Genomic DNA, 18,774 nt, shown 5'->3' on the forward strand with positions numbered 1-18,774 from the left:
AGTGCAGTTAGCACAGAGTGCTCTGGTAACATGCTATTAAGATGCCCACTGGGAAAAAGAGAAGTGGGATTCCAAATCCATATCTTTGTATGAAAGAATAAAATTTATCTCTGCTTCCAAGACACTGGACAAGCACCCAAAAGCAAGTAGATCCTTCTCCTGTGAGACAAATCCAGGGAAAATGATTGACAAAGAGTTAATAAATTCTGATAGGGGGTTAAATTTCACACTGATGGAAAACCCACCTCACTCTGCAGAACTGCATTAATCTTAAACACTTTCTCCAAGGAACTTCATGGTTTACATGTTTTAACAACACACTGTGAGAGGATGCTCCCTCCTGCATCCCAAAAAGCATGCAGGAAAACCAGAAGGATACCAAGGGACAGATTAAAAACTTATTAAATAATAGATTTCCTATAGAATGGAATTTCCTAAATATATCTGAACATTGGAATTTCCTGTATGTATGTATATATATAGGAATAATAGGAGTTTCCTATATATAGTGCAAGAATTTCTTATATAGTAATAGGAGAGATCTCAATACATGCAGATTGTGATATAAACTACTATTGCCATCTAAAGTGGAAGTTTGAGACAAGAAAGTAGTTGCAGAGGGTGAAGTAATTCAGTGAGTCAGGCAAAAATTACACAAAGCAGATGAAGCCCAAGGATAACAGAGACACTGAAGATTATTTATGAGAGAAGTGTAAAAGCTTTGATTCGTATGTGACAAATTGCCCACTTTTCCCTCCTGCTTTTTCCCCCCACATTAATAATTCAAGTAAATAGACATGTCAGGCTTCTCAATTTTTGTTTTCTTGTGCTTTTAAGCATCTATGTTACTACATGGGCCATCCCAGTGCACCAAATAACTCAGTCTGAAGCATCTACATGTAGGAGGCTTGTTCCCTTCACATCTCCTTCCCTAGAACCCAGCAGGACATAGCCTGAAGGGTCCTCAAACCCCTCCGAGAAGGTAAAGCTGGCAGATGCAAAGGTTGTATCTCAGCCTCTTTGCAAGGACCTGCTGAGCTTGTGATGTTCCCAAATGCTTCAGAACATGATCTGTTAGGAAAAAAATCATGCCAAACACATCACAACGTGGGTTTCTTCCTGACAATCAACCTTAAATGCATCAATAGTCTAGGTACAAAAGCCTCATTGTACAGCACAAAATATGTGATGCCAACAGGTTAAACAGCAAGGACTCACTCTTCATCATCTTTTAGGCGAAGAACTAACAGGAGTTTGTTGCCACCATGTGCGGGGCTGAACCCCCAGAGCGTGAGCAGCAGCTCAGGGAGGGGATCCTGCCCCTCTGCTGTGCTCTGGGGAGACCCCCCCTGCAGCCCTGATCCAGCTCTGGGGCAGCAGCACAAGAGTGACATGGAGCTGTTGGAGCGAGGCCAGAGGAGGCCATGGAGCTGCTGCGAGGGCTGGAGCAGCTCTGCTCTGGAGCCAGGCTGAGAGAGCTGGGCTGGGGCAGCCTGGACAAGAGAAGGCTCCTGAAGGGGAGAGCTGAGAGCAGCTCCAGGGCCTAAAGGGGCTGCAGGAAAGAAAGCTGGAGAGGGGCTTGGGACAAGGGCCTGTAGGGACAGGCCAAGGGGAATGGCTTGAACCTGCCAGAAGAGGGGAGACTGAGCTGAGCTCTTAGGCAGAAGCTCTTCCCTGTGAGGGTGCTGAGGCACTGGCACAGGGTGCCCAGAGAAGCTGTGGCTGCCCCATCCCTGGCAGTGTTCAAGGCCAGGTTGGACGCAGGGGCTTGGAGCAAGCTGCTCCAGTGGAAGGGGTCCCTGCCCGTGGCAGGGGTTGGAGCTGGAGGAGCTTTAAGGTCCCTTCCCAAAACATGTTACGATTCCATGAGTTTACACTAGGAAGCACATGGAAGTTTTCAAAATGCAAAAGATGAGCCCCAAACCTACAGATTCTTGATATTCACAGGCTGAGTCTTCATTTATGCAAATCTGTAATTACTTTATAATGAAAGCATACAATGCAGATTGGAGAGAGCAGAGATGGAGCGGGAGGATGAGCAGCACTAAACACACGTGGTTTCTCACGGGACACCTCTCTCCTGTTCAGCTGAATCAGTTGAATATGAGGGAGGAATATATAATATTTCATAACATGTTCTTAATTCCTTTTATAGTTAGGTAGCTCTAGCTGTTAGGAATAGGATTTTGAGGGAGACAGAAGGGAAAGGTCTACAGGAAATTCACTAGAAGGCATTTTCAACCCTTTTTAACCCTTCACAAGTCTGCATGAGAGGTCCCAGGTAATTAGTGCCATCTCCATTAGCAAAGCCTATTTCCTGAGTGCCAAAATGCAATTTGGCAAGAAGAACATAGAGTGAATTCAGAGGGGAAATTGCAGCAAAATGCTAAGTTTAGCCAAAAAAGTGTTCCTCCAACTAGCAGGCTCTGCAGTTTAACTTACATTTTGACAAGTTATGGGGTTTGATATGGCTATTTACTGGGCTTTTAAATAAAAACACCAGTTACTATAGTAACATTTACATCATAGGTTGTACTCACGCTGCCTCTGAGCTCCAGCAAACCAGTCTGCTGTGTTAACCTTTGTAATTCTGCAGTGTTTTCAACAACAAACCTGTTTCCTAATGAATTGTTTTCTTCTCTAATCAGTTTACTTCTCATTTCATTAGAAAGTAAAATATGTTTGATCCAATTTTCTTTTACATGACTAAGCCCCATGTGTGGGATCATGAAACCTGGTTCCAGGGGGAACAGGGAGAATGGATGTAGAAAGAAAACTGCACTATAGGGAAATAAGACAAATCTTGCTTTTCCAGTCCTTCTGTAATTTAGTTTCCTCTCTTAGGGATCATGGTAACATGATAACTATTATTTCTTTGAACAAAGCCCTCTCTTGTGTAGCTTTTATTTTAGCCTGTTAGAATAGCAAAGAAGCATGGTCACTCTGAGCTCTGCCTCTGCTGCCCATCCCACAGTCCTTCCAGGCTCTTATTAGTTGATTTATAATTTTCAAGTTCTTCTCTATATCTCCTGCCTTTGCATCCCTCCATACCTATCAGTTTACTTCATGAAAGTTACAGTGAGTAATCACAGGACACAGAACACAGGCAACCCTGCAAGTGTTCACACACCGTGTAGATGAGGCCTCAGTGCCACGGGTTAGTGGTGGCCTTGGCAGTGCTGGAAATGGTTGGACTGGATGAGCTTAAAGGGCTTTTCCAACTTGGTTGATTTTGTGATTCCAATCTTGTTCAGTTCAGCTTTGTTCTTGGGGATCCCTGTCCCTGGCAGAATGCTACCAAGCTTGCAGCATCCTGATTTAGTGCTGGAAGCCTTATTGTGCTCTTCAAGAGGTCTTACTGCTGCAAGGTAGCATGGTTAAACTCTGCTCAAACACTACAAAAGCAAGATATTTAGATAGCAAAACATGACCGTCTTTGGCAGATGAGGAAATGAAACAAGGCCATACAATACTAGAGAACAGGTGCCTATTGCTGCACCTTTCCATAGTTCATATAAAGACTGAGAGTACAAGGGCACGATCAAGTTACAATAAAAACAACGATTGAAAGCTTCTTCTCCCATGTCCCAGTGGTGGGGAATACAGAAACAAGCCCTCCACATGTTCTTACATGTTGATTTCCCTCCCTGCCCAGAGAAGCTGTGGCTGCCCCATCCCTGGCAGTGCTCAAGGCCAGGTTGGACACAGGGGCTTGGAACAAGCTGCTCTAGTGGAAGGGGTTCCTGCCCATGGCAGGGGTTGGAGCTGGATGAGCTTTAAGGTCTCTTCCAGGACAAACCAGTCTGGGATTCTATGATCTTAGAGTGTTTAATACATTTCTAACTTAGAGTAGCAGAATGAGATCCTCTGCAGTTTCTCCCCTCTGCAAAGATGTGCTTAAACACTTCCTGGAAAAAGCGTTTGGAGTGAGCAAAGTGGATCAAAAGGGAGTAACGTACCTAAAATAGAGAGAACATCACACAGGCCTTTCATGGCTCTTTTCAGAGGTATTATTCCTCTCTGAAAAAGGAATGGATGATGTATCCAGAGGCCTTTCGACAGTAGGACAAAAAAGGTGGTCCAGAAAGAAGCAGACCCAACAATGTTCTTTGACTGGAGACTCCAAAACCCAGCAGTATTTCATCCACATTAAGATATGCTGTGATAAAGACCTATTCAAATCACATCTTAAATGTGTCTCAAAACCAGATGTATTGGGTTGCTGAGATATTATGTGAAGCAGAGCAAATATTTCTGTCTCAGTAACTTTTCAGAGCCGGAGCCGAATTTCAAAAGGTCAGGGAATATTCCAATATAAATGGCCAATAGTTTGGGAAGGAAATGAGAGAAACAGAGTGGATAAAGAAGTGGGGAATGGGTGAACTTCTTTCTATGCTGAGATGTTGACATTGTGCATGACTTGTTTTTTAGACAAATAGTAATGCATGAGAAGGAAGGCACAGCATGGGAAAACAGCATGAGAAAAGCAATACAAGGGTATAGAAAGAGTCTGTGGTAGGAAAACAGGGAAAAATTGACTAGAAAGGGACAGATAAGGGAAGAAGCAAGAGCAAGAAGCAGATGGACCCTGTTGGGGCGGAAATGATGTGCATAGATAGCCCTGGCACAGAGGAGGTGTGACTGAAGGGAAGATCATGGGATGCTGATGTGAGGGAAAAGAGTTAACAAGGAGATGAAGCCCCAACAAAAGGGGGGTGAAGTCCCTGTGAAGGGGCTCATGCCACCAGCAGGAACCACATACCCACTGCTAGCAATAAGGGTGTTGCACTGTCACACTTAGGGGCTGGGACACTGGATTTTGGATATACCCTCGAAATTTGGCAGCAGAAATGGGAGTGCTAAGGCAGAGGCACCAAGCCAACAACCACTGGCTTGGACAGCTGCTTCCTGTTGTAGCAACCCCAGTTTTCACTGCCATGTGCAGTAGGCTCTGAGTATGCTGACACACTGAGTGAGGCTTTTGGGGAAGATCTGTATGGCATGATTCATTCCCACACGACCTTCCCATGGGAAACACTCCCTCAGACAGTATTACCTCCCTTCGCGAAGTGCTCTTGCTCTGCACAAGGAGGTAAAGGCTAAGGCACAGCTCATGCTGGAGAAGACAAGAAGAATCAACAGTGAAGGAGTCAGCCCTCTCATGCTTGTGTCTGTTGGCAGGGACCCACATAAACACCAGTGAACCTTCAGATCTGGATCAGGAGAGCAGACATGAATTCCAGTCCTTCCACACAGACAAAATACCATGCTAGGACTAGATTATAGCAGAAGAGAAGACTCAGGTACAGAACACACTTCAGTCTTTCACTCACATCTCATGCCTTGCACTCTGTTTAAAGCAGAAAAGCCCTCTGTTTTGCACATTTAGAGATCCTCTGCATCTCCAAACATTAAGATTCTCCCGTATTGATTAGGCATTTTAGCCAAAAGGTCTCCCCTTGAAGGGTGTCAAACACAAACCTGATTTGACGATTCAGTTCAGACAGGTTTTCCCTTCAGAAAGGTCACATTTAAAGCAGCACTATTCCATCACACACCTGACTGCAGCACATCTGAATGGCTTCTAACACTGCGGCACCCACGGTGGCCCCAATGACGCATTAGGTGCCTTTCCCTCCCCATCTTCTTATTTCCACTATTCCAGTTTCTTTGTGTGTGGGTTGAGGTTAGATACAATTGACTATTGAACAGGATTAATAAAACTAATCCTAGAATGCTTTGGGCTGAAAGGACCTTAAAGCTCCTCCAGCTCCAAGCCCAGCCATGAACAGGAACACCTTCCACTGGAGCAGCTTGCTCCAAGCCCCGACCAACTTGGCCTTCGGAAGGTTTCATTTTGGGGAGGAAGGTTTGAGGTTTAAATGGGGACATGCTCAGGCTCCAACTAAAAGTACAGTAATAACAAATGGCCTATTACTGCCATTGAAAGTTTTCCAAAGGCCAGGGCAATGCTATCAAGTTAACCCAATTACTAAAAGCGCTACAGGAAAACATGTATTGACTGATCCTCATAATGTGTTTACCTACAGACTTCCTCATTACCTGCACATTACTCAAGAGATTTAGTGAGGAGAATACAATTAGCTTCAGTAACTTGTAATACCTCACACCATAACTGAGAGGGGTTGTGTACAATAAAAATGGGAGCTTAAATGTCAGACAAACAAATGGAAGAGTGATGGCTTTACTCTTGGTTTACTTATAAAGCCTTTTACACAGAAGCAGAAAGTTCGGGATCTGTGTGTAAATGATCCACCAAAATTGACTTTATTATTGTCTATAGGTGTAGTTATTCTTGTCACTAAAGAAAAAGAAACACAGAATCATAGAATGGTTTGGATTGGAAAAGACCTTAAGCTCATCCAGTTCCAACCCTCTGCCATGGGCAGGGACCTCTTCCACTAGAGCAGGTTGCCCAAGGTTCTGTCCAGCTTGGCATAGATATATCAAGCATGCAGAGATATCAGTGCTGACACTGACTTCCACCAATTGTCAGAAGCAATGTCACTGTACAAACACAAGATGAAACTAAAATTGGGCCATTTTCATACCAAATCAAAGGTATGCATTTAAAAATACCTTACAGCCTGAGAAACTATTATTGACCAAACTTCACCCAGTGAAACCCAGTGAATCATAAACACTGCCAGAGCATATGCTTTCAAGGATGATAAAACAGACATTAGAAATTCTTCCATTCTGTGCAGAGCTTAGGACATGCGTAAGAGTTTACATTTAAAATAGAAGACTAAAAACCATCCAAATACGCCAAACCAGAGCTAGTGAAAGAGTTAAAAATCATAGATTCAGCTGGTTTGGAAAAGACCTTTAAGCTCATCAAGTCCAACCATTCCCCGGCACTGCCAAAGCACCCACTAACCCATGACACTGAGGGCCTCATCTACATGGTTTGTGAACACTGCCAGGGATGGTTATTCCACTTATGCTGTTTTCCTTAAATAAGGTAGTGCTTATATATATATTTGCTTTTTTTAGATGGATGCTGCTATAGCAAGTTATACACAGCTCCTGGCTTTAATAGCAAAGACACCAAAAGGCAAATGAGGGAAAATAGGGCAAGGACAATCAAGATAATAGCACTCAACAGGAGGAACTATAATTGCCCAAGCTGCTTCTCTCTGGATAAAGAAACTCTTATCTCAGAGTGGTTTCTTGCTGTATCTGAGAGAGTCAGTTCCTACAGAAGAACACCAAGTACTTTTAGCCTCTCTCTGTTACACACACATCTCAAGTAATTAGGAATTGGAAGTCAAAGCCATCAATTTACATCCAGAATCAGTTAGTATTTTATGACATAGCTCTAAATCACCACTTGCCTGCTCCTTTTCCTATCTTGTTAATACCATCCATAAGTCAGTGTTTGTCAAGTTGTTTTGAATGCGTGACTTGCTTTGGGCTCAGCTTCTCGTGACACCTGGAGCTGACAATAGCTCAGTCCCATCAGGGCTGAGAAACAAGGACTGGTTGCAATTGCTCATTCTGGGGGTTTAAAATTCACTCTCTTATTCCAGAGAGCCTGAACTTCCAGCAACTGGGGTTCAACTGCTGTAAAAGAGGAGAGGGACAAAGAGACACCTGCACCAATCTTTAGGTGTTTGAAAGGACCCGAATAGTCTAAATCCAAACTGAGGATATTTGCTGAATCATGATTAACTTTACCCATTGCACACTTATGAGACTACCAGATAAAGACCGTGCACTTTGAAGTTGTTATCTGAAGACAGATACAGGAGAGTATGTGTCTAGCTATTTAAAGATTCCTATAAACTAATATAGATTTTAATTAGACAGCAAAATATTTGTTAAGAATGCAATCTGTTTTGATGGAATGAACAGAAGAGATGGCATGCTCTGGACTGCTCTTTAAAGTATATTATTGTGTGTTACCCAATTCAAAAGGTAAGATTTACTTTATGTATGCATATGAGAAACATCCTGCATCTCTTAATATTTTAAAATTAACCTAAGAGCAGAGTTCTGTTTGAGATTTGTTCTGTGGGAAACTGATCATCACAGTTGTATAAAACACCCTAATGTCTCATAGCATTCATTAGTATTTAGTTAAGAAAACAGATGATCAAAGAAAGATTGGCCACAGTGGGTGACACTGAACCATGTTACTAGAAACAAGGACAAGCTGTTAAATCTTATCCTGGAGTGAAATGGCCTCTGTGAGAATAACAGCATATGGATTTCTGTAGCCAGCATCTCCCCCCTGTTGTATTTAGTGCAGCCAGAAGAAACACACTCAGACAGGAAGGACAGTCTGTGGCACAGAAGTGACTCACGAGCACCCTCACAGATTGCCCTCAGACATCACGGTGTCAGCATCTCACTGCATTGGGTCTCTCTCATCTCTTCTCCCCACCCCATCACCTCAACAGCAAATTCCCACCAGCTTCAAAAGGAGCACTTCATCAGTAGCCAGTAAGTTACAGCTATTGCAGCTTTTGTTTCTGTCTCACATAAAGGCTTTTTTGCTTTTAAGGATAGAAGACTGGTAACAAAGCTCCTATTATACTGTGAGATACTAGTCTTAAGCAGGAATTACATGAGTAACAAAACCACAAGCCCAGATTGGTCACAACAAAGGGTAAGCAAAACATATAAATGTCACAATCAATCCTCTTATTCCAAGCATATGCTTTGTAAAGCACAAGAAACACTGTTTAACTTCTCCCCAAATCCTCAAGCAAACAAAAACATCCAAGCAGCATCTGTTATTAATATTGACCAAGAAAATTAAAGCACCTTCACCAGGATACTGCCCAAAGCAGGTGATAAACATAGAATTCACAGCCTCAACTGACCTGCTGGGCCTATTAGGAGACATCAACATCCCTTTTTGCCTCAAGCTCTGTTAGAGCCTCAGCACTGCATTCCCCACTTAAGGGTTTCAAATACATTATATACAGCTTGAGCCTAAATATGATTTGGGGAGGGGTTGTGTGTGTGTTTTGTTTTCTAAACCTCCCAAAACAAGCAGTTCATTTTATCAGGTTCCCCAGGAAAACATGCACTTAAAAACACAGCATAACACAGGCAGCTCCCACCAGCTCAGCTGTCAGCAAGCAAACAGCTAACAATGACTATATCGGGGTTTCAGAGCACAACACCTGGGAGGGCCACTGTAACTACATGTATTAAATTCTTTACTTTAATAGACAGCAACGCTATAAGCATATTCCACGGAAGAAGTCTTCCCTATAAGCGAAGACTCTAACACGAGACTCTATTATGTGTAATTTTGCACAATTATGTTCATTACACAGATTACTGCATTAAACGAAGCCATAGATTTAGTCTCAGTTTGAAAACAACCCTCTAACTCCTAAGGACTTTCTGGGGAAAAAAGGACATGTTTTTATAGTCCCCTCCCCAGCAGCATCTGCCTCATAGATAGCCATAAGGATCCCCAAGTGTTGAGGGTCAGCAAGAAGAAAACCATCTGCTCATGCAGACAAGGGCTGATCACCCTCTTGGATGAGGAAGCAGGGCACAATAAACCAGCACATTTAAAATGAGCCACTAGGAAGAAACAGAACCTAGAATATTTGTTACAATTCAGAACTAGTCTATGGAAGTAGTAACTCCAAAAGCGTTACAGCTGCAGCGTGCACTCGCAGCCCAGAAACCAACCATATGCTGGGCTGCATCAAAAAGAAGCATGACCAGCAGGGTGAAGGAGGTGATCCTGCCCCTCTACTCTGCTCTCGTGAGACCTCACCTGGAGCATTGTGTGCAGTTCTGGTGTCCTCAACATAAAAAGGACATGTAACTGTTGGAACAAGTCCAGAGGAGGCCACGAGGATGATCAGGGGCTGGAGCAGCTCCTGTATGAAGACAGGCTGAGAAAGTTGGGTCTGTTCAGCCTGGAGAAGGCTTCTGGGGACTGCAGTGACAGGACAAGGGGTAACGGGTTCAAACTTAAACAGGGGAGGTTTAGATTGGATATAAGGAAGAAATTCTTTACTGTGAGGGTGCTGAGGCACTGGAATGGGTTTCCCAGGGAGGTTGTGAATGCTCCATCCGTGGCAGTGTTCAAGACCAGGCTGGACAGAGCCTTGGGGGACCTGGTTTAGTGTGAGGTGTCCCTGCCCATGGCAGGGGAGTTGGAACTGGATGATCTTCAGGTCCTTTCCAACCCTAACTATTCTAGGATTCTATAACAAGTATCTCCAGCTGAAGTGCTACCCATAGCGTATAAACTACTACAACCAATTTTTGATGATAACCCAGACATGCAGCTCAAACAAAGCTCAACATAAAGAAGCAAAACAAGACAAATACAGGAACAGGCTTTTGAAGCACATATTTCTTTAAAAGTGTTCATCTGATCTTTAAAATTTAATCCCAATCCCTCAGTCAGTGATCAGCCCTTGTCTGCATACTGGTCATGTATTTGCAGGGGCCACTTGAACAAATCAATTAGCCATTAGTACCTGGGGTGCATCCAGCTTAATGAAACAGTCTTTTTATCCATTATCCTAGATCAGGAACAATCCCTGCAGAGTAAGTGATGTGGTATCTTTAAAGTCCTGCTGTGTTAACAATTGAGATCAGCATTAGAGAGATCATTTTAAAGCTTTACATTGTTTTTGGTTTAACAATAGGAAAATCTGCATATGGGTGACTAGGATGACTTTGCTTAATTCCTGGGTATTAATGAGCTTACACTCATTTTAAGGGATTAAAGTCTGTTTCAAGGCTTTAGAATGTTACCCAAGGTCCTAACTTTTTAGGAAGGTCACCAGCTTTCTAAAAGGACTGAAGAGACTCCAAAACCAGTGCAAGATTCTGGTGGTATCCACTGATCCTGACCCCTTATGTGTATTTTATTTCTTCCCTCCAGTTAAGCATATGTTGACAGAGAACAGCTCTGCTAACTACAAAAACAAAGAGCTACAAGAACAAGGGTGAGAAGCACAGGAAGTAGAAGTTTTACCATACAGACACTACTAGCAAATCCAGAATCAGATTAAATACGGGAGGCTCAGGAACCAAGCCTAGAGCCTGAAGTTACTCTATACGCAAAGCATGAGTTGGGCTAGGCAGTACAGAACAGCAACCCCAAGCATTCATTTTGCAAAGCCAGCAACTAACTGATGCAAAACACAAATATACTCACCCTCTCCAAAGCCTAGCTGCTCAAATCATTGCTGTCAACAGAAAGCATTGGGTATTCAGAACACAGACACTACAGCCACCTTGTGCTTTCACAGTTATTAAACTAACCGAGCAGGCTTCCTTTTCCCAAGCACTGGTAAGATCAGCATCACCCAGTTCAATATATTCACCAACTTAACTACAGGAGTACTTACCTAGAAAAGAAATAGAGCTGTAATACCTGCTGTATCCCTGCCCAGTGCTGATGTGCCTTACTCTACAATCACCTGAAGCAAGGAAAGTGGAAGAGGTCAAGTACTATCACACATACCATTTTCTTTTGAACACCTTGAAGCTCACAGATTTACCATGTCTGTAAGTGGTAAGTGATAATAATTTACCAGCATAGTTGCATACAGCTGCTGCAATACATTCTAATGCATGCCATAACAGTAATTCCATCTATTACAATTACATCCTGGCTCCCAGAAATCTGTTCATCACGCCATTCTGAAAGCACCAGAGAGATGTTTTCTCTTTCCTCTCACACAAGATTCTGTTGTCAGCCCTTGAAATTAAAGACAGTCACACACGTAAGCATCAGATGTTTATTAGACAATTCAAAAAGTCAGTTTTATTAGACAACTCAAAATGAAAAGTAGAATATATTTTAATTTCCATGTTTTAATGCTTCATCTGAAGAACCTGGCGATCACAGGAAATAAAACCCCTGTTTACAAAAGTTACAAAAGCTGCACTGCATTCTGAATTACAGAAAACATGGTTAGTCCACAAGGAAGCTTTATAAAATGCAGTCACAGAACTTCAGCTGACTATGAAATACAGTGATATTGCCATGTATATGCACTCATGAAATCAGCATAGTATGGAAATTAAGGCACTTTGGATACATAGTATTCACTTCCATAGAGGAAAACAATTTCAGAGAAACCACAGTAAATAGCTACTGGTGGATAGTGACAGTTCATGCCCAGTACTGGCCATCAGAGCACCAGGTTTGTGTGAATGAGTGAAGCTCTTGATAAAAAAAAGCACTGACAAGTTCTTTTACCCCATTTGGTATAGAAGACTCACTGAAGCAGATTTACTTTTCAAGAGGTCAAGGAAGGTTTCTATGGTTTAAACACTGTGAAACTCAATTCTGAAAGTTAACACATCTTAAAACGAAAGTCCATGGTGAAAACTGCAGGAAGTTCACATTAGAGATTAGTGCACAAAGATCACATAAAGCAAAGCATTGACTTCCTCCACTCAACACTGACCTGCCATTTCCTGAGGCACCCACCAACCACAGGAATACCAGAGGAAATACAGTACAATGGAATCATTTGTGCAAGAGACAACCTCAACACTGCACTTCCTAGTCCTCCTTTTCATTTTAGATTGTCACATGCTTACGGCCTGTACAGAGGTACAAGCACACTAACAGATCCACAACAGATTCTACAAAGAATGATTCCATAATTTCATCAGTAATTGAGTAGTTTTGGAGGCTTCTATTGCAGCCTTTGGTACACAAATTCTAAGGAGTAAAAATACTCAAGAACCCCGCAAGCACATGAGTATTTAAACAGGAGTTAAAGAGGACTGTTAGCAATGTAATTAGGCATTTACAGGATCAGGCACTGAACATGTGTGTTATTGTTGCTGGTTTACTTCAATAATTTGAATGAAAAATTACATTTATAGGGGAGATAAAGGCACCTTCTTCAAAACTCAAAGCAGGAGAAGCCATGTTTACTCAAACTCGTCTCAAAGAACAATTTCCACAATAGTACTTTACAAATTAGTAGTGTCCAAGACATTTCATCTAAAGTCAGGAAGAAGACGCTTATGCACAGCATCTTTACAAGTATATTCCTGTTATGTCTTTGATGAAGCATTAACATCCAGAAAAGAACATTTCCTTTAATGTTAGTTCTTCTTTACGAGAATGACAGCCTAGGCACACTTCAGTATAAAACAGAGCTACTCAGTATTCCTCAGCACTGTGCACCATACACACATCTGAAGTTTAAACTTAAAACATACAGTTAACCTTCCTGAAACCCGATATTCCATTCCTCCTTCAGTGATGTTACATTACTTGGCCCATGGCACAGTTTCTGTACCCAGAAGCAGAGTGCTTACGTAACATTAAGTCTTGGATCTTTGCTCTGCGCAGCAACCCACAGGGCTCCATTCTGCAGTACATGAGTATTGGGAGAGTTTGGACAGCAGCAGCAGTAGTTGCACACAACTTAGGAGGCAAAAAGCATTGCACTGATGAAGCTTGCACATCTTGGAGCATGGATGCTGTTACCTCTTCACACAGTGTCTCTCACAGCTACACAGGGTGACAGCAGTCAGCTGTGAACTGACTCACACGACTATAAAACACTCAGTTGCAACCTTCCAGCCTGAAGAACTTGCAAATGTAAAACATACCCTAGGCAGGAGCTCAGCTTCTTACTTCACCCAGCAGAAACTTCTTCATGTCTATTTTAATATGAAAGGATAAACTAAGGCATCTCTTCCTTTACCCCTTTGCAGATTACTGAAAGGTCTTCTCGAGTAAGGGTTGTATCAGAATGCATTTTTACCAAAGGACATGCCTCAGCACTTTGCAGGACTCAGCAAGTCAAACCAGTAGAAAAGTTTACTTTTAGAAGTGTGATTATGTGAAGGATAATGCTATTTTAAAAATATAGTGTTTTAATAGAACAATCTTCTGTTACAGCCAAAAAATAGCAGTTGAGTAAGTATGTTTTGAAAGCAATGAGAACAGAGGAGATAAGAAGTCCTATCCCACAGAACACTCACTTTGCAATTCAGGCATTTCACACGTAAGAATACAGAGTTCAATATTACACAGTTTGTAAGTGTCCTATGCATAGTTTCTTCTTTTGTGAACCTTTCTAAGAGAAGTAATGTCAGCTCAAAGCATTAGATTATATTATTCCCAAAGTATAACCACAGGTGTTAAGACTGAATATCCTTGGGAGGGAGAATTCTATTTCAAATTAACATCGTATGTGGAAGGAAGGATATTTAACCAGGGTTAGGTTATTTTTCTTTCATTAGGTAGTAAAAGAATTGAAAAACCTGTGTTTGGTTTGATGTTATTAAGAGAAACACATCAAAATTATGTTACGGAAATGAACAGCAAGTCTCTGTTCACCCCTAATCAAAGCAGAAAGCTGATCAAGTTGAAGAACACCAAGTAGGATCATCTTTATCTTGGCCTACTTTGATTACATGGTTAAAACCCAACATGACCAGTATCACATGTCAATGGTACTACTATGATTAAAACAAAAGTTAATGCACATATAGTGAAAAAATTAGTAAAAAGGCTTATGTTATGTAAACTTTAAGATTAGGAACAGGCTTGCAACAGTGGTTCCAGCTTTTACTGACTACATCAGGACAGATGTCACAAGGGCTTTTTCCCTTTGGCTGAAAAGCACTTTAAAAAAGCACGTTATGATGTGGTAATGTAAAGCTACATGTATATGCACATACATCCACCTCAGCGTGCACGCACACGGCTGTTATAACATATACACATATACACACACAGAGGATACATACGGTGATACATGCTGTAAAATATTACCAGCACCAGAGTGATGTCCTACCACTGCTCCCAGCTAAAGTCATCTCCTCTACCAAACACAAGGAAAAAGCCTAAAATAGTAAGGAAAATGACTGCATTGCCAGCCAGCACCAGACCACAGGCTCCCCATTTGATCTGAAATGCAAGGAAATGAAACAATCAAAGCAGTTCTTCCAGGTTCAGGCCAGTTCTTTAGATGCATTAGATAAACAAAATTAAATACTACAGAAAGGTGCTAACAGCATAAAGAAAAAAAAAGACAAGAACTAATCCAATTTATGTGATGAACTACTCAATTAGCAACCACTCATATTGCTACGTACATGTACTCGTATAATACTTCAAGAGACTGCTAATGCTGGTTTACAACAAAATAATTACTTTGCCATACAAATCACTAAAACATTCGTTAATGATAATTTTGATGAAACCACTGCTCTCCTTTAACTGCTATGCAACAACATAAAAGCTCGCCTTTGAAATGTCAGTAACAAGCACGGAAAACAGAATGTGGGCTTCAAAGTAGCCTGTTTTATCAAGCTGCTCGACTAAATGTACTCAAATAAGCGACGTTTGTGCTTTTAAGACAGAGCTATGAATTAGAGCTCCCTCTCGTGGTCACTTCTGGTTCTGCTTACTGTCAGGTCCACAACTTAAACCCAGAAAAGCAGCATCAGGGAAATCGTGCATTACCAATAAATTAAAGCCAAGCACACGGGTTTTAAGCAAAACTGAAAGTCTGAAGGGAGAAAACCAGTGCAACACACAAACACGTTTGGGTAGCTTGGGAGACAGGACAAGGCAAAAAGAGTTCTTTGCCTTGCAAACAAACATGACAAAGACCTCACCACTGAAGAGCAGCTCAAAAAGCAAAGAGAAATGAAGTTAGCAGAATGTCCTCAGACTTTGAGGGGGCAAAGCATGAGCTTGGGAAATGCTTTGAAAACCAGAAGGGCAGCTCTGGAAGTTTGGCCTTTTTTCTTTTAACTGCTAATGCACTCCAGTCACCAAGTTTTCAGCATCCTAAATGGAGAAAGTAGACATTCTGAGATAAAAATAAGTTAGGTGGTGCAGGAAGTGGTGTGAAAGTTGATGAGACAAAGAGGCACACAATGTAGGAGGAGATAATATCTTGTGTTAGGCCAAAACAAAACTGGAAAACACCCAGCTACACTTTCTAGTCATGCATCACAGTAATGAAATTAAAGACAGGATTTACAACTGCAACACTGCACTTGAAGAATATACTCAGTAACTGGTGTCTTTCAATAAAAATCAGGGAGCAGGACTTACCGCTTCAACCCGTGCCAGAATTATAGGGAATCCAAAGGCAGAAACAACAATTCCAGTTGTGAAGAAATATGCCAATTCCCTGCAGGCACTGCTGGCTGCATCACTGTCATCACTGACTCTTTTTGCAATGAAGTGGGGAATGGGGCAGATGAAGTAAAATATTAAGACAAACAGAGGCCAGTATACACTGGGGAGGAGGAAAAAGGAAACATATAATCAGTTTAGATGGATGCTTCGATAAAAAGTATCTTCTACACAGAAAAAAAGTAACTGCAATAACTGTGATTGTACTTCCTGGTTTGAAAAGTGGATTTAATCACATGCTTTCACCCCAAGAGGCAATCCTGGATCATTTTCATTGTACACACACTCATATGACTTCACATAGAGCAGGAACCACTTTCACAAGGCCAAGCATTAGTTTATTTTATATTTGCATCACGTTGCTGATTCAAGTCGCACCACAGCCATACAAAACCAACAGCCACCACACAGGAACAGGAAACGCACACAAGCGCAATGGGCACCAACAGCTTTCCCAAATTAGAGGGATCCCGGAGTATAAACAAGCCGGCTGTGCAGGCGCAGCCTCACACTCCCCCTTCTGTGCTCTAAGTGTGCGAGACAGCCCAACTGGAGTCTTGTGGTAGGAGGGCTCTTCACAGAAACGGGAGTAAGGGAAAGCACTGTGCGAGGTTAAATGTCACTGCTTAGCAAGATGGCACCGCTTTTCTGGGAAACTACAGGGCTGTTTACACTAACTGATTAAAGGAAGCTCAAGTACTGGCTAAGGAGGAGGTACTTAACAAGCTGCCATGTGTCAAGAGCCAGGAAGCAGGCGACTGCTGGTAGATACCCAGAGCCAAACAGCTCCGTTAAAGGCCATTAACACCTCCATTAACATACACGAAGAAGGGGAAGCTTTGGAAACGAAGCCGCCCCGCTCACCCGTAGTACTCCAAGGCGCATCCCAGCATGAGGAACGTCAGCCCGATGGCTCCGCTGAAGGACAGCGCCACGAGAGCTGCAACGGCACAAGGCAGGGGGTGAGGCGGGAGCTGCCCCACCGCTTACCGGTGACCCCCTCCCTGCGACCCCCGCTCCCTCCATCCCGGCTGAGGCGATGCCTGGGGAATGGCAGCAGCGACGCGGCCGCTCCGCTCCCTCAGAGACGCCCCAGACCCGTGGGACGGCGGCGCTCGGTACCTTTGATACCCGCCATGGCCGGGGCTCTGACCGACGCCGAGCTGAGGTGGCGGCGGGCGACTTCCGCCTACAGAGCCGCTTGCCCCGCCTCGTCTCGAGTCACGTGAAAGGCCGCCTTAAAGGGGCAGTGCCGGCGGTGGGGCTGTTGCGCGCTGTCCCGCCCTCTCTCGGGGGTGGTGCCCACTTTAAGGCGAGGGAGCTGAGGGGAAGCGGCCGGGTCGAGGCACTCGTTGCCATGGTAACGGAGAGGCGCTGTGGTGACTCCAGACAGGCCGCAGGGCTGGCATTTAACGCACATACACACGTATGTATTCTTATATATAGCGTATAAACACATGTATAAATGTGTGCGCAGGTAGGATTTAAGTACATAAATACAGTTTTAATGACTCCCAAGGCATCAGTCACTGCCATTTTACAGACTACTTATGAAAAGCCCCAAAAATGGCCACGGGTTCACCCCATACAGTGCTTTCTCAGTACCTGCATCATCCACCCTCACACTAGTCCGCATCAAAAAGGGCACATCGTTTTTATCACATTTTTTAAGCCTTAAATTTTTTGAGATCACGTTTTTGACGCAAAACCAGCCTTTTTGAGGAAGGTTTTCATTAGGTACCTCCCATCTCTGCCTCTCAGCCTTTTGTCTCATTGCAAATCTGCTCTTAATTTCATTGTTAATTTCAAGGTCGGGGTTGAACACAGGGGCTTGGAGGAAGCTGCTCCAGTGGAAGGTGTCCCTGCCTGTGGCAGGGGTTGGAGCTGGAGGAGGTTTAAGGTCCCTCCCAACACAAACCAGGCTGGGGTTCTGTGCTAATTCAGAGCCCACAAGGCTGCCTAATTAAACCAGCAACTTGAGTAGCTAAATGCTTCAACTGAACATTGTATTAACTGGACTGCCAACCTATGGCACTTTAAAGACGCAATACTGACACCAGCCAATGCACCACACCTGTGCTATGGGAAATGTAGGATTTTATGGTGTTTGGGAGCTTATTTTGAGAGAGAACATAATGTACAGCCCCTTTTACTGTACCTTCCCCCTAGTGTAACGGGCAGAACAGAGCCTTTGGCTGTGATCCACAAGCAAAAAAGCTCTAGAATTTACATTTTGGTACAGCTGCCTCTACCTGCAATCAATACATAAATCACACCTGAATTAACTAATCTTTAAACATCACAACATAGAAGGTACCATGTTCTGTTTCAGCTGAGCTGAAGAGGTTGTCACCTAAGCACAAAAAGCTTAATTCTCTCTGAATTAAGCCCTTACTGCCTTTACAAACTATTGCAGTAATGGGAACTGGCTTCTTCATCTACTTTGTTTTCTCCCGAGGAAATAAAATCTTCAGGAAAATCCATATTTGGCTGTAAAGCAAGTAATTTCTGGCTACCTTATGTGTTCCATGCAGATTTCACCCAACACTGCGCTAGAGCAACAGATGGAGTTGTTGTTATAAGAAGCTGTAGAGAAAAGAGGTTGCCATTTACCGTACATGTGGGATAAA

At 42.9% G+C, this 18,774-nt stretch overlaps 1 protein-coding gene across 1 annotated transcript; it reads right to left on the minus strand.

Annotated features, from left to right (window-relative positions):
* Positions 1 to 11,742: 11,742 nt before the first annotated feature.
* On the minus strand, positions 11,743 to 17,349 carry LEPROT (leptin receptor overlapping transcript). The gene is made up of 4 exons (XM_005151184.3): positions 17,267 to 17,349; positions 17,009 to 17,084; positions 16,061 to 16,247; positions 11,743 to 14,902 (listed from the first exon to the last, which is right to left on the minus strand). Exons 1-4 carry the CDS (start codon positions 17,280 to 17,282, stop codon positions 14,786 to 14,788), a joined length of 396 nt encoding a protein of 131 aa, XP_005151241.1. The 5' UTR covers positions 17,283 to 17,349; the 3' UTR covers positions 11,743 to 14,785.
* Positions 17,350 to 18,774: the final 1,425 nt, after the last annotated feature.

This window comes from Melopsittacus undulatus, chromosome 6 (assembly GCF_012275295.1).
Source record: "Melopsittacus undulatus isolate bMelUnd1 chromosome 6, bMelUnd1.mat.Z, whole genome shotgun sequence".
In the NCBI taxonomy this organism is placed as follows: domain Eukaryota; kingdom Metazoa; phylum Chordata; class Aves; order Psittaciformes; family Psittaculidae; genus Melopsittacus; species Melopsittacus undulatus.